The following is a 16,077-nucleotide window of genomic DNA, read 5'->3' on the forward strand; positions in this document are numbered from 1 at the left end:
TCACCTTAAATGCTTCCTAGCTTCTGACTTTGCACGTGTAGAGTGCAAAGCAAGATGCATTACATCACAAGAGAAGAACTATTTAATATCAATGATGAAGGATACTGTTGTGGGCTGAATCATGTCCCCTGATTGCTAACCTGTATCTAAAATCCTAACGCCAAATACCCTATAAGGAGACATTATTTGAAGATGGGGGTCTTAGCAAGGCCAATCTTGCTGCCACCTTGATTTTGCACCTCCAGCCTCCCTGAAGTGACAAAAACTAAGACTAAGGTTCTGATGTTTAATCCTCTCAGCCAGTGTTTTATGACATTCTGAGCAGAAACTACTAAGCATGCCTGTAGTGATAGATCTGTGAATGCTTGATGAACTCGGCAGCACAATGCATGGGGTGGGGCGGTAAGATTAGACATTCAGAGTGGTTCTGTGACACCTGAGGGCACTGAGCGGCACTACAGGGATCTGTGAGGCAGGAACACGTGACCTCAGGCCGTGGACCCCTGGACAGGCCATGGGCTGAGCCTCAAGGGTGCCAAATATCATGGTCAAATTAGTGTGTGTTCCATATGCCAGAACACTATGTCTTGTATTAAGGCTGAGCAAGGCAACCCAGGGTTCCAAAAGCCAGTCTATCAGGTAATCTGCAACGGTGTATGCAAAGCCTTCCTCTATTGTCTCCTGGTTTTGTTCGTCTTATTAGTGTTGACACAAAGGACTCCATTTTGATCCTGACAGCACCAGCATTTCTCTGAGTTTGATTTTCACTCTGTTGGAAACTTTCCTATAAATGATCTAGAAGTGGAAGCCGGTTTTTCCCTGGCAGCAGCTGAGGAGAAGCACGTGAACATCCCAAAGACAGGATGCGTCATTTTACCCATGGCTTCCAGTGTCTTCCTCGGGAATTAAGAGCAATTGTTCCTGCAGAGGACCCAGGTTCAATTCCCAACTCACTTGGTGCCTCACAACATCTGTAACTTCAGTTCTTGAAATCTGCGCCCTCTTCTGGCCTTAGTGAGCACTGCATGTACTTGGTGCACAGACAGACCCATAACATGAAAAATAAGGAGAAAATATTTAAGCCAAGCCCACTGAACTGAACACGGTGCTGCAGCCCCATCTATTGGATAGTGGAGCAAGAAGATCAGGAGTTCAAGGCCATCCTCAGCTATGTAGTGAGTTGAAGGACAAATCCAAGAATAATGGTGCTGTTCAGTGTGTTGAGAGTACAGGGATGATCACTTCTGGTCTAGTCTGAATTGAGGTGTAAGTCGACACAGCTCTTCTGAGAGATAACATCCTCAGGTACCAAAAATATGCAAGTGTCCTCTCTTTTTTAAACTTAGCAATCCTTACTTGTTTTTTTTTTTCTCCTACCGAGATAACTATTACCAAAAGATTGAGGGGGAAAAGTCGGAGACAACATAGATGTCAATCAATAATTGATTAAATCAGTTGTGGCAAGTACAAATGATGTAATGAGTATCTTATTTTGTAGACACTGAAAAATATATAAATAAATTCATTGGTATGGAAAGGACAGAGTAGATGACAATGTCTCGTGTAAATACATGTGCATCTGTACATGTACACACACACGCGCGCGCGCGCGCACACACACACACACACACACACACACACACACACACGTCCTTCTAGGTCTGGTTTGGTTTGAGCTCATTCAATTTTGAGGATTTTATGTAGGAAAAAATGTAAAGTAGAGAATCTGATTTAGACTCAAACGTGAGTGAAGAATTGTGGCACATATCTGTAATCACAAGTTTGAAGCTAGCCTGGAACACATCGTGAGTTACAGGCCAGCCTGAGCTACCCTTGTCAGACCTTGTCTCAAAATAATGACAATTAAGGACAACCAACGTGAGTGTCCACACTTCACATGGACATTTTTCTTATATTTATGGTTGTAACGGCTGAGCCATCTCTCCAGTCCCACACTGACATTTTTCTAAGCTTTTTTGTTTCTTAAGATTTGGTCTTGCTATGTACCTCAGCATGGCCTTGAATTTATGACCTTCTTGCCCCAACTTTTCAGGTGCTGTGATTACAGGTTGGAGCACCATGCCCAGCTTCCATTCTTTTATTATTATTATTTCTTTTTCTGGCATTGATTTTTGTTGGTTTTTGTCTTTTAATCCCAGCACTCTAGAAGCAGAGGCAGGTGGATCTCTGTGAGTTTAAGGCCAGCCTGGTCTGCTATTGAGTTGTGGAACAGCTGAGGCTATGTAGAAAGACCCTGTAAAAAAAAAGCAAAAACAAATAAATAAATAAAAATACACACACACACACCAACACCAAACACACAGAATTTTCATTTGTAGGTAGTGTGTGAATGTGAGTGTGCCCGTGTGCTCACACCATGACTCAGGTGTGCAGGTCAGGGGATGACTTTCTGGAGTGGTTCTTTCCTTCCAGCATGTGATCCATAGATGAACTCAGGATGCCAGGCTTCTGCAGCTACTGCCTTTATTCGCTGAGCCATCTCGCCAGCCCCTCAGAATAATATGTACATCAGTATACCTGCACAGCTAAGACAATAATCTTCTCTGTTATGGCGAAACAAGCTTTGGCCTAACATAGATTTGCAACCAACTGCCTATTGAGCAACACATAGGCAGTTCCTACTTAGACTGTGTCTTGATTACTCGTGCTCATCCTTGGAGCTAGATGGCAGACAGCTAAGCCTGTACGACCACTGGGAGTTTGCTCTATTAACTGAAATTTTGTCATTGCATAAAATAAGGGGGCACAAGAGGAGCCTCCCTTCTCTATGAAAGCTGCTTAATTTTATCAAGGCTCAGTTTTCTTATCCATTAAGTGGGCACAAGACGAATCTCTTGAAATAATAGGCAAAGGAGTTATGCAAGCGTTGTGGCTTGTCTTCTGACTGGTCTTGGGGAGTCTGGTACAGGGTATGGTCTCTAGCCTCATGAGACCTTGTCATCATGGACACAATGTTTGCCATGACATCTGCCTTCATGTGAAGACTCCTGCCCAAGGGTCTGACCTGCAGCAGGAAACTTTGGTTAGGTAGCCTTTGTGATTCTTGTCTGGTTTGTGTCTGGTTCATCTTTATCAAGACAGCAGCTAGGAGAGTCCTGATCAGGCAGGAAGCCAGGCTCAGGATGCCATTCACAAGAGACATGTGAGGGTGACTCAATGGAACACAGGCAGAGCCCTTACTGGGGGTCACTGAGATGGCTCCAAGGCTTGTCCCACAAGGTTAGTAGCCTGAGTCCAAACCACAAACCACATGATACAGAAGTGACTCTCAAAAAGCTGTCCTCTGATTCCACATGTCTGCCTGTACATTGTCTCTCTGTCTCTGTCTCTCTCTCTGTCTCTCTTTCTGTCTGTCTGTCTCTCCTCTCATACACAGAAAACACACACACACGTACACAAACATGATAGTAAAATGTAAATGAAAACCTTTATTCAAGTCCAGGACTTATTCAATAAGTGAATTACTCTATGTGTGTATGTGTGTGTGTGTGTCTGTGTGTGTGTGTCTGTGTGTGTGTGTGTGTCTGTGTCTGTGTGTGTGTGTTTGTTATAGGTTCAGAGGTTAATTTTGTGTACCTTCTTCAATCACTTCTCCATCTTATGTTTTTCCTCTTTTTGAGATTTGTTTTTTGTGCATATGTACATGTTGTCTGTATGTGTACCTTGTAGGTATCATCAGAGGAGATCAGACTCCCAGGAGTTGGAGTTACAGGTAATTGTAAACTGCCCCACATGGGTGATGAGAACTGAACTTGGGTCTTCTGCAACAACAGTACACACTCTTAATGACTGCACCATTGCTCTGGCCACTTTTAAATTAGAGAGAGAGTGTGTGTGTGTGTGTGTGTGTGTGTGAGAGAGAGAGAGAGAGAGAGAGAGAGAGAGAGGCAGAGACAGAGACAGAGACAGAGACAGAGACAGAGAGCACAGGACAACTTGCAGAAGTCAGTTCTCTCCTTCAACAACGTGGGGTCTCAGGGATCAGATTCAGGTTATCAGGCTTGGTGTCAAACTCTCTTACCCACTGAGCTGTCTTGACAGATCTCCATCTTATTTTTAAGATGGGTTTTTCTTTTATTATTTTAATTTTAAATAGCTTGTTTTACATGTCAATCCCAGTTCCCTCTCCCTCCCCTCCTCCCACACCCCCCACCATCTCCCCCAGCCTCCCATCCTGTCACCACTTCCTTCTACATAGGGGATATCTAGAGTCTGTCATTTCACTCAGGACAGGGTCCAGGCACTCCCCTAAGAGTCCAGGCTGAGAGAGCATCCCTCTTTGTGTTATGGACACACAATGTCTGTTTGTATGCCAGGGATAAACACTGATCCACTGCCCAGGGCCCCATAGGTTGCCCAGGCCTCCTCACTGACTCTCACATTTGGGGAGGTCTGGATCAGTCCCATGCTGGCCTCCCAGCTGTTGGTCTGGGGGTCCAAGAGCTCTCCCCTGTTCAGATCAGCTGTCTCGAGAGGGAGGAGCGATGAGCAAATTGGCAAAGAATGGGCTGGCAAAGCCATCAGAAATGGGTTTTTCATTGACCCCGGTCTTTCACCTCTTGAGGCAAATTAGCAAACCAGCCAGCCTCAGGAGTCCTCCTGTCTACGCCACACCAATGCTAAGGATAACAGGTATGTACTGCCATCCCTGGTTTTTCACATGGGTGTTAGGAATCCAAACTCAGGTTCCCGTGCTTGCATGCAGACATTCTGTGAACTCCGCTGTCTCCCCAGCTTCACAGGAGGGAGTTCTAAGTGGTGGGTTAGATGTGTAGGTATGAGTCTTGTGACACACTATTTTCTATGAAGTCCATGTTGAGTATGGAGGTCAATAGAGGGAGCCAGGGATGTTATGCTTAGCTGTTCCACAGAGAGGATGTCTTAGTTGGGGTTTCTATTGCTGTCCTAAAACATTATGCCCATAAACAATTTGAGGAGGAAAGGGTTTATTCCTTCTTACAACTCTCAGATCACACTCCATCACTGGGAGGAGCTGGTCTAGAAACTCAGGAACATGAGTGCAGGAACTGAAGCAGAAGCCATAGAGGGCCTGATCCTCCTGACATGCTCAGTTTTCTTTCTTATACAGCTCAGTGCTGCCTGCCTAAGGTTGGCAAGGTCCACAGTGAACTTGGCCCTCCAACATCAATCGTTAATCTAGAAAAAACACTATGGACTTGCCTACAGGCAACACTTATGGTGGCATCTTCTCAACTGAAAGTCCCTCTTCCCAAGTGACTCGCGTTTGTATCAAGTTGACAAAAGACTGGCCAACACAGGTGACTCAATGCCAGTGAACTAGAAAGAGCAGAGCACTGAAACAGTGTCAAGGGTGACTGAGCCCTGATTTATGTACCAACGAGTTAAACCTGAACGTGTGGGAGCTCACTGCCATGCCTTAACATATGCAAAGGATTTGGCCCTGGCTTGCCACAGAGGGAAAAAAAAAAACCAAAAAAACAAAAAACCCAGGCTTCATCTTATAGATGAATAAACTGAGGGAGAGACAGACAGACAGACAGACAGACAGACAGACAGACACTGTGGTCTTTCCCCACATCAGCTCTTCTCAGGGACTATCACAGCCATCATCTTTGGGTAGAATCCAGTGCAAAATGTACACAAGGGATAAAATCAGGAAGAAATCTTCTCGAGTGGCGTGTAGAATCTAGTACCACTGAAGCTAACTGCTGTTGACACAGCCACCATGAAAGGAGACGGCCGCCAGAACAAGCAGCCTTGCGTCTCTGCAGCTTCATTCAGTATTCCCATGAAATCTTTCAGAAATGCCCCCTGGCAGTGACCTTCCCATCCCACCCCATGCCACTCCCCTCCAAGCTGGCCACAGGGATGTGACCTGATAACACTCACTATCAGGAGCCCTTCCTTTCCAGAGAGAAAGAGTGTAACAGACTCTGGCGATGCTCTGCGGCCAGGCATTGGAGGACCATGTAGACCCTCCATGGCCAGGCAGGGGCTCCAGCACCCCCACTCACACCCCACTGGCCAGGAAGCATCCCAAGCTCCATCCCCTTACAGCAGGGGCCAGAGCGGGTCCACAAGAGACATGAATGTGTCTGGAGAACTCGGAGGAAATGTGTTGGTCACTGTTTCTGTGGCTGCCATCTGTTGAGTGTGCGGCATGACACGCTCACGCTAATGCTTTGTATTTGATGACGTGTTTTTGGTGCATTCAACCACCCCCTGAGGAAAGACTTAGGAATTGTCAGTAACTTGTTCCTTATTAGAATGCTTGGCATTGAGCAGACCCACCATTCCAAGCCAAGGGACCCTGACTCGGGTTATTTTAACCTCACCTGTCTTGATATGCTAGACCGGACACTTCTGTGTTGCAGGGGCCATCGTGAGTATAGAGATGCTTAGCACATCTCTGGCACCTGTCTCTGAAATGCTAATACCCTGCTCCTCTGTTACCCACAGTATCCCCAGGCATTGTCCCGTTGTCTCCTGAGAGGTAAGATCTCTTTGTTTGGAAGGTTCTGCTCCATCACCAAGTTGGAGAATGTCCTAGTTTCATTTCTGTGGCTATAATAAAAAATACCCTCGTGAAAAGCAACTTAGTGGGGAATTCCAGGTTACAGTCCATCGTTGTGGGGAAATCGAGGCAGAAACTTCAAACAGCCCTTCACATCACACCCACAGGCAAGAGCAGAGAGAAAAATTAACGTGTGCCTTCATAACTGCTTGCTTGTTTGTGCTTGTCTCCATTTCTCTGCTCTTACACAGTTCAGGACCTGGGTCTTCCTCGAATCAAGTGATTTAATTAGGACAGCCCCCCCCACAGGCTTGTCCACAGACCAACCTAATGTGGACAATCCACTCATGGACACTTTCTTTCCAGTGAATTTTAGGTTGTGTTAATTGACAATTAAAGTCAACCGTCACGGGGAGTCAGGGGACAGAGCCCATATTCCCATCGATATGATTATATGGAGCCTCCTTGCTAGGAAAAGCTGTGGAAACTGCCCTAGCATCTGACCTGACCTAGAAAGCAAGCATACTTAAGCTTCTCTGTTTCACAGTGGAGAGGGAAAAAACCTGTTTGTCGACCCCTCCTTTTGGTGCAACTTCGCCCAGCCCTGACGAAGAACCAGGCTCTAATCCAGCCTCTAGGCACAAAACCACAAAGTTGGGGCGGTCAAAGAGATGGCTCAGAGCCGGGCATTGGTGGCACACACCTTTAATCCCAGCACTCGGGAGGCAGAGGCAGGCGGATCTCTGTGAGTTCGAGGCCAGCCTGGTCTACAAGAGCTAGTTCCAGGACAGCCTCCAAAAGCCTTGGAGAAACCCTGCCTCGAAAATAAAGAAAAAAAAGAGAGAGAGAGATGGCTCAGTGATTAAGAGCACTGGTTGCTCATGAAGACAGCCTGGACTCAGTTTCCAGCATCCACGTGGTATCTCACAACCATCCGCGACTCTATTCCATTGGAGCTGGCACCTTCTTGTGGCATCTGGTACACCAGGCAGGCATGGTGCACAGGTATACATTCAGGCATAATGTTAGGATACCCATACCATAAAATAAAAATAAATCTCAACAATAACATGAACATTTCTGTTTTCAAGATGTATGCTCTGCAGACAAGGTCTAGCATCCTGGGTGACAATAAAAGCCACAGATTAAAATTAAGCAGGGTGGTGCCGAGGGACTGTTGGTAGTGAAGTATTACAGTTTTAAATAGCTAGATAGACAGAAGGTGACACTTGAGAACAACAGGCAGAATAGAAAGAACAGAGCCCAGCTGGCATCTAGCCTGGGGAGTAAGGAGTAGGAGGCAGTTGTACAGAGAAGCAAATGTGAAGGCCCTGGGACCTCCTCATCTGGTTAAGGAATCGTAAGTGTGGCAAGACTAGAATTAGGGTGTGGGTGATGGCATCTGAGGGCAATTGTCTGATGACTACAATCACTCTGTGGCTTATCCAATGCCATGTCTAGTGGTGATGCCAGGACTTAAAAGGGAGCTCTCAAGATCTCTTTCCAGCTGAATGAATCTATAGGAGCCACTTTCTCCTCTGCATGGGCCCTGGTCTAGAACCACACCCTCCCCCTGTGTCAGTCCTCCTCTGGGCTGGGCCAGTGTTTACAGGAAGCAGGGAGGCACAGAGAGAGACAGAAGCTGGTGTTATATAAGAGCCCTGCCAGCCTGCACTGTCTTCCATGGGCTGCCGAAGGCACAGATGACACTTGGTCTCGTCTGAGGTAGGAACAGCATGGTGCTTCTGGCCCTGACACTCCTCGTAGCTGCTGTCGCTGCATTCTCGCTGGGAGTTCTGCTGTGGGTGATCTGTAGACACTTTTGGACTGAACACATCCCCAAAGGCATCACTCACCCTGTGAGGCTGCGAATCCTCAGTTGCCTTTTACAACTGTCATTGACATGGGTGAGTTCCTGTTTTGCTTGTCTCTTTTGCCTGAGGGCTGAGGAAAAACCAGATACTGGATGCTTCAATACCACACACAATTCAAAGAATGTATGCATTCTCGACGCCTCAGTCTACTTCCCATTGCTGTAACAAAATCCCCAAGACAATGGATTTACAAAGCAAAAAGGGTTGCTTAGGCTCATATGTTTTGAGGTTGTAGCTTGTGGTGTTGGCTTCATTGTGTTGGGTCTGTGGAAGATGAGCATATCCCAATAGGAGCATATGGCTGAGGAACACTGTTCATGTACCAAGGAACAAAAGAGGAAGAAGGGTTGAGGTTCCACAGTGCGCTTTTCCTTTAAATTCATCTTGTGTTTACCATTAAATTCATCTTGTGTTTACCATGCAAAAGAATGGGCTTCGCTGTGTATTTCAGAGTGCATGTGTCTCTAGACTTTGTTCTCTTTTCTGCGAGGGGGGTTGTTTTTATTTTATTTTATTTTTTTGTTTTTTGTTTTTGGAGACTGGGTTACTCTGTGTGGCCTTGGCTGTCATGCAACTCACTCTGTAGACCAGGTTGGTCTTGAACTCAAAGATCCACCTGTATCTGCCTCTCGAGTATGCCACTACTGCCCGTCTTAGACCTTGATCTTATGCTCTACCTTCCTCCAGCAGCCTATATCCCTAGGGACCTAAAGACCTCATCCTAAATCTTCTTCCCAAGAGCTCTGCCACCTATAAATAGCCTCTGAGGAACATGGAAATGTGCTACCTCTGGTACCCAGGTAACACAGAGGAAAAAGCCAATCTCATTCCTTGTTAGTACTTGGGACTTAGGAAAGCCCTGAAGATAGTGATGAATTTTGAGGCTCCAATGATTGCAGATCTGCTAGCTAGAGTTAACAAACAACAAAATTAAGAAACCAGAAAGCTAATTACTAAATTAACTCGAGACAGAAGCATTCATATAACACACCTCTTTAAAAACATTAATTATTTTGTATTATGGTGTTTTGCCTACATGAATGTCTGTGTACCATGTGTGTAGTATCTTCAGAGGCAAGAAGAGGGCACAGGATCCCCTGGGACTAGAGTCACAGATGGTTGTGGGCTGCCACATATGTGCTGGGAATTGAACCTGGGTCCTCTGGAAGAGAGGCCATTGCTCCAAACTGCTAAGCTCCATAGAACATAACTTTAACAGATCTTTTGTTGCCTTTTTAAAAACTATTTTTAAGTCCAGGTATGGTAGCACATGCCTTTGATCCCAGCACTTGACTGATAGAAGAAGAGGGAACTCTGTGAGTTTGAGTCCAGCCTGATCTACATAGTGAGTCCCGGGATAGCCAGGGATACAAAGAGAAACCCTGTCTCCCCCCCCCCAAAAAAAAAATAGAGAGAGAGACAAAAATACCTATTTTTTAAAACAATTGTTATACAAAGTTTTGGGTTTCATAACAGCATTTTCAATCAAAATTTGTTTTTCTAGCTCCTCCCCCTAACTTGCTGTCTTTGCTACCTCCAGTAACCTCCTCTCCACCTTCCTATCCCATTGGTCCTCTTCCCCCTTCTCATGGCCTCCTTCCCATTTCATAGCTCACGGCCACACTCACAACCGCTTTTACACACACATATAAAAGTGATAAGGTAGACTCCAGATAGGAAAGAGAATGTGGCTTTTGTCCTTCTGAATCTGGGTCACCTCACTATAACACTCCAAGATTCTATATCCTACCACACAGACGTTTGTGCATCCATATTCGCTGTGGCTCTATTCACAATAGCCAGGAAGCAAAACCACCCTAGACATCCATCAACAGACGAATGGATGAAGAAAATACACAATAGAAAATACACAACAGCAACAACAAAAATGAACCGGGCGTTGGTGGAGCACGCCTTTAATCCCAGAGCTCGGGAGGCAGAGGCAGGCGGATCTCTGTGAGTTTGAGACCAGCCTGGTCTACAAGAACTAGTTCCAGGACAGCCTCCAAAGCCACAGAGAAACCCTGTCTCAAAAAAAAAAAAAAAAGAAGAAGAAGAAGAAAAATGAGACAAGGTCTCACTATATAGACCAGGCTTGACTTAAAATCAAGAGACATCTGCCTGTGTCTGTCTTGGGATTAAAGGTGTGAATCACCATGCCCAGATGCAATAGAATTTTACTCAATCTTTGAGAGAGAGAGAAGAGAGAGGAGGGGGGAGAGCATTTAGGAAAATGATGGAACTGGAGATCGTGTCCAGGCCTGATTTTGCAAATGGCCAGACTAGAATCCATAGTATTCCCCCTGGCATTTTTATTTTATTTTTTGTCTACAGTCCAGGTTCCTAGTTACCATGATTCAGCTTCCCTGTGTGCTAAACAGGGAATCTTAGCCATCCCTACTCCTGGCATTTCTGGAGGATTCCAGAGTTGAGTTATCCAGAGGGCGTATTGCAACATCGGGGCCAGGGTAAGCCCTCCTTATACATAACACACTGTTACTGTTGATTTTGTTTTGTAACGGTGTGTTATGCAACCTCTGTGTATCCTGGCCCAGGATCTGAGCTCAGGGAAAGAAAAAAAAAAAAAAAAAAGAGGCAGAGTCTGCCTCCAGGGACCTTGCAGTTCATCGGGAGCAGAGGGTAGGGACCGGCCAGTGTTAACAAGCTCAACAGAACTCTTGGTACAAATAGCTTCATCCAGGGGCCAGGACCAGGAGGAAAGTATAACAAGGCAGGGCGGGAGACACCTGCTTGCTTACTCAAGGGTCAGAATGCAAGAGGCCCACAGCTTTTGATGAGTAGGATACAAATTAGCCTGTTTTCACTCCTATTGTAATGTCTCCTGCCTGCCATTGGGGGTGAGGTGTCTGGAGGGCAGCGGAGCACAATCCCCAGTGCAGAGCGGTAACTCTCTCGTAAGAGGAATCACAAACGCTTTGACTGAAAGATTATTTCATGCACCACAGACATGGAAAGTAGTGGTCTTCTCCATTTGAGACCTGGTCTACAGAGGGAGTTCCAGGACAGCTAAGGCTACACAGAGAAACCCTGTCCTGGAAAACATCAACAAAAAGAAAAAGAAAGAAGGAAGAGAGAGAGAAGAAGAAGAAACAGCCCAGAAGGGGGTAAAAGAAAACAAACATAAAAAGCAGGAGAAACATGCCCAGGTGCACAAATGTGTACAAGTGTGTGTGTGTGTGCGCGCAACACACACACACACACACACACACACACCATAAAAGCACAAAATTGGAAAACCATAATAGATAATCAGAAGACAAGAGAAAGATTTTTAAAAACCAAATAAACAAACAAGGCATATCTCCAGGCATATCTCCAAAAACACCATTGAGTTTATTTTGTGTTGCTCATCTACTATGGATATGGAACCGCCCTTAAATGTGGTTTGTATAACCATTGAGATTCCATCGGGAAAAAAAATCATTTTTCCTTTTGAGCGGTTGCCAATTGGAGACAGCTTCTTGGTTAGGGATGGAGGCTTATGTCCACTTCCCCTCTCAGCACTGGGACCTAGCTTGGACCTATGTAGTCTTTGTGCATGCTCTGCAGTCTATGTGAGTTCATATGTGTGTCAGCCTGATCCACATGGAAGACATAGTTTCCTTGGTATCATCTATCCCCACTGGCTCTTACAATCTTTCTGCCTCATCTTCCTCCTGAGCCCTCAGGGTAGGGTTTTGGTGGAGACATCCCACTTAGAAGGGTGTGTTCCAAGGTCTCTAACTTTCTGCACATTTTTCCAGTTGTATTTATTCCCATCTCCTGTAGGAGGAAGCTTCTCTGATAATGGCTGAGTGAGACACTGGTTTACGGATATAGAAGAATGTTGTTAATTTATTTATTAATACTTATATTCATTTTGAAAACCTTTAAGCCAGATCTCAAAGATAACACAGTAGCCTGAAGAAGCTCCATGTGCTACCACCAGCATTGACATCAACGACCCCCAAATACATACACCTTCCTCTTTCCCCACCTTCTTCCTTTCTTCCTTTCTTTCTTTCTTCCTTCCTTCCTTCCTTCCTTCCTTTCTTTCTTTCTTCCTTCCTTCCTTCCTTCCTTTCTTTTTGAGACAAAAAAGACAGCCCTGGCTATCCTAGAACTCACTCTGTAGACCAGGTTGGTCTTGAACTCACAGAGATCTCACTATCCCTGCCTCCCAAGCACTGGGTTTACAGGTGTGTGCTACCACCACCCAGCTTCCCCCTCATTCTTAACTTTTCTAAAGAGGAAAACCTTTCATATCATGTTTTCCAAAAATACTTCATTAGATGCCATGGAAATATAAGAAAATACCCCTTGGGGGATGGAGAAATGGCTCAGGGGTTAAGAGCACTGGTTGCTCTTCCAGATATCTCTAGTTCAATTCTCAGCAACCACATGATGACTCACAACCATCTGTAATGAGATGGGGTATCCTCTTCTTGTCTGCAAGGACACATGCAGAGAGAACACTGTATACATAATAAATAAATAAATCTTTTAAAAAAGAACAAAAGAAAATACCTCTCTCTCTCTCACTTCAGAAATATCACATCCATAGCAATAAATATTTGGGAGACCCAGGTTATCTTCCCTGGAGAGAAGACCATGTCCAGATGCCAGGCAGAACAGGAGTCTTCAAAAGGGAACCTCAAGGGTTGGCCAGAAGCCTAGGTTGTCAAGTCTAGCATGCAAAATGTCTAGGAAGAGTATGGTTGAGAGGAATGGGTCTGGTGGTGGAGCCCCATAGGTCTAGGTAGGTGTGGCTTTAACTGCAGGTGGCTCATGAGGATGCTGAGAGAGGAGGAAATTCAGGTCTCTTGTCCAGTCTGATCAATATTTCCCAAGATACTTCTTGGCACCAGGGTAGAGTAGATGTATGTGACAGACACTTCAGGCTGCATGCAGTGTGACTGATTTGTAACCCTTCTCTCTTCTCTCTCTGACAGGGTATGATTTTTGAGAAGCTGGGACTGTGTTATGCATCCCAGTTTGCCAGTTTTCTGCATGATCTGAAGCCACTCAAGAGAGATCCTGATGTTGTGGTCAAAGATCTTCACTTTGGGACAGTCCCTGTGAAACTGTATCAGCCCAAGGAATCTTCCTCCACCCTTAGGACTGGCATCATCTTCTTCCATGGTGGTGGAACCATCCTGGGGAGCTTGAGTAAGAAAGCCTTTCTTGTTTGGCAGTGGTGGCACATGCCTTCATTGCCAGCACTTGGGAGGCAGAGGCAGGTGGATCTCTGTGAGTTCAAGGCCAGCCTGTTCTTCAAAGAGAGTTCTAGGACAGTATCCAAACCTACAGAGGAAACCTGTTTTGAAAAAAAGGAAAGAAAGAAAGGAAGGAAGGAAGGAAGAAAGAAAGAGAAAGAAAGAAAGAAAGAAAGAAAGAGAAAGAAAGAAAGAAAGAAAGAAAGAAAGAAAGAAAGAAAGAAAGAAAGAAAGAAAGCCTGCCTTTCTTCTGGCTTCCTCAAGCCTCCTGTCACCCAGCTAAATGGGCTTGAAAACATGATCATTTTGTGGGAGATGGGAGATGGCTTAGTAGTTAAGAGCACTTTCAGCTCTTCCAGAGGACCCAAGTGTGGTTCCTAGCACCTATCTAGGGCATCATACAACTGCCTGTAACTCTAGCTCCAAGGGATCTAGCTCCTCCTTCTGGTCTTCATGGATACTTTCACATGCGTGTATAACACATACACATACATAAAAGTAAAGAAAATCTTTAAAAAGGATGGTCATTCTTCCTGGTAGACAGTCTACTGTTCCAACCAAGAAACCCAGGGCAATTAGTAGGCACAGATGACTTTGGTGGTGTATTATGTAATGGTCTGACCTCTTCCTACATTGATATGAGAATGCCTCTCTCACAGACTGAGCCACTGCAATCCATTCACTTTTGGATGTTTTTGATAAGTGGTGAAGTGCTTTGGGTCATGGGCATCTTTGAGAATGCTGGCCTTGCAGCTCATAGAAGCAAAACAGTGAGAAGTTGGACGGATATTTACTCAATAGTCATAGGTTATTTTATGACCTGCTCAGCTAACTCGGGCACTCTGTTTACGAGAGTAAAATGCCATAAAGGCTGAAGGAAGGAAAATGTCCTAGTACATGTGACATTTGATTTTGTTTTCCAGGAACCCACCACAACGTATGCTTACGGTTGTCCAAGGACTGTGACTCTGTTGTCCTGGCAGTTGGGTAAAAAGGGGATTATGGGAGCACAAAAGCAGACAGCCCTGGTTTGTAGTGACAAGGTCTGAAGATTAAACCTGAAGCAGATGGAATTGGAGAGGAGAATGGGGGGGGGAACTGGGCTGTGAGGACCCAGGAAGGAGAAGCAAGGAACAGAGGAGAGAGGGACAGTGGAGTTGACCTCCTTCCTTGGTGCATGAAATAAAGTCATCATTCAACCCTCTCTTTGGGAGGCTGGTGAGAATGGGGATGACACTTTGGTTTTGATTAGAAGAATTCATTAGGTCTAACAGCCTTGCCCATGGCAGACAGATAGCATCCTCTTTGCCTAAAGCCGGCAGTGCCCTGCATGACCACTGGAACATTTGGGAGGGCTTTATATCTAGTGTGTTGGGTCCTTGCCTATCTCCTCTTTTGGCTTCAAAAAGGGACTTGAGATATTAGAGAAGAGTCCTTTAGGTTTGGCTGAGCATTGAACATAATCTATGGTACTTGATTTCTCTTTAGATACAGAAAGTCGCCCAAGTACAAGTACCCAGCGATGAAAAATGACTGTGTGGCAGCCACTACCCAGTTTCTGAAATTGTTGCATGTGTATGGAGTGGATCCAGCTCGGGTCGTGGTCTGTGGTGACAGCATAGGAGGGAATGTAGCCACTGTGATTTGTCAAGTGTTTATGAACAAAGCAGATTTTCCCCGAATCCGGGCTCAGATTCTGATCTACTCCTCACTACAAAGCATAGATTTTTGGGGCCCTTCTTATCAACAAAATGCCAACATCCCATTGCTCTCTTGGAATCTGGCCTTTTACTGTTGCTGTTGTCACCTAGATGTGAGTACTTCCTGGAAAAATGTTATCAAGAATGGTACCCATTTGCCTCCAGAAGTCTGGGAGAAATACAGAAAGTGGTTGGGCTCAGAAAACATCCCAGAGAGGTTTAAGAAGCGAGGCTACCAATGCATACCCCCAGGGCCTGTGAATGAAGATGCTTACCGGGAGGTAAATTTGACACTGAACTCAATATGCTCACCCCTCATTGCGGAAGATGATATAGTGTCTCAGCTCCCAGAAACCTGCATTGTGAGCTGTGAGTATGACCTTCTCCGGGACCATTCACTCTTATACAAGAAGAGATTGGAAGATCTGGGGGTGCCTGTGACGTGGCATCACATGGAGGATGGTTTCCATGGAGTGCTTAACACCCTTGACTTGGGCTTCTTGAGCTTCCCTTGCTCCACAAGAATTATGGATCTGGTTGCCCAATTTATTAGAAATTTGTGATCCTCATCCCTTCTTGTGATAGCCTCACCAACCTAATCTGAGTTCTAGAAGAATGCAATGAATGTATGCTTTTTATGATGAATAGAGATGAGGCGGGCTAAGGAGAATGGAGTGAAGTTCTATGTTCTTGTTCAGTCTTGAGGAACAACCGAGCTGACCGTCTTCAGCATCCATTTGAAAGGCTGAATCTGTGCATGAAGCTTGTCC

At 45.3% G+C, this 16,077-nt stretch overlaps 1 protein-coding gene across 1 annotated transcript; it reads left to right on the plus strand.

Moving 5' to 3' along the window:
• The first annotated feature begins 8,025 nt into the window (after window positions 1-8,025).
• On the plus strand, window positions 8,026-15,913 carry LOC101834123 (arylacetamide deacetylase-like 3). The gene is made up of 4 exons (XM_005079402.4): window positions 8,026-8,424; window positions 13,344-13,560; window positions 14,531-14,594; window positions 15,096-15,913. The coding sequence occupies exons 1-4, from the start codon at window positions 8,254-8,256 to the stop codon at window positions 15,868-15,870; spliced, it is 1,227 nt and encodes a 408-aa protein (XP_005079459.1). The 5' UTR covers window positions 8,026-8,253; the 3' UTR covers window positions 15,871-15,913.
• Window positions 15,914-16,077: the final 164 nt, after the last annotated feature.

Source organism: Mesocricetus auratus, unplaced genomic scaffold (assembly GCF_017639785.1).
Source record: "Mesocricetus auratus isolate SY011 unplaced genomic scaffold, BCM_Maur_2.0 Super-Scaffold_100042, whole genome shotgun sequence".
Taxonomy (NCBI): domain Eukaryota; kingdom Metazoa; phylum Chordata; class Mammalia; order Rodentia; family Cricetidae; genus Mesocricetus; species Mesocricetus auratus.

What these genes read in the sequence shown, in the direction of transcription:
- LOC101834123 (XM_005079402.4), top strand. Translation starts at nt 8,254, where the DNA reads ATGGTGCTTCTGGCCCTGACACTCCTCGTAGCTGCTGTCGCTGCATTC. An exon ending in AACCATCCTGGGGAGCTTGA is followed by an intron (nt 13,561 to 14,530) that starts GTAAGAAAGCCT and finishes TTTGTTTTCCAG; the next exon opens with GAACCCACCACAACGTATGC. An exon ending in TCTGTTGTCCTGGCAGTTGG is followed by an intron (nt 14,595 to 15,095) that starts GTAAAAAGGGGA and finishes ATTTCTCTTTAG; the next exon opens with ATACAGAAAGTCGCCCAAGT.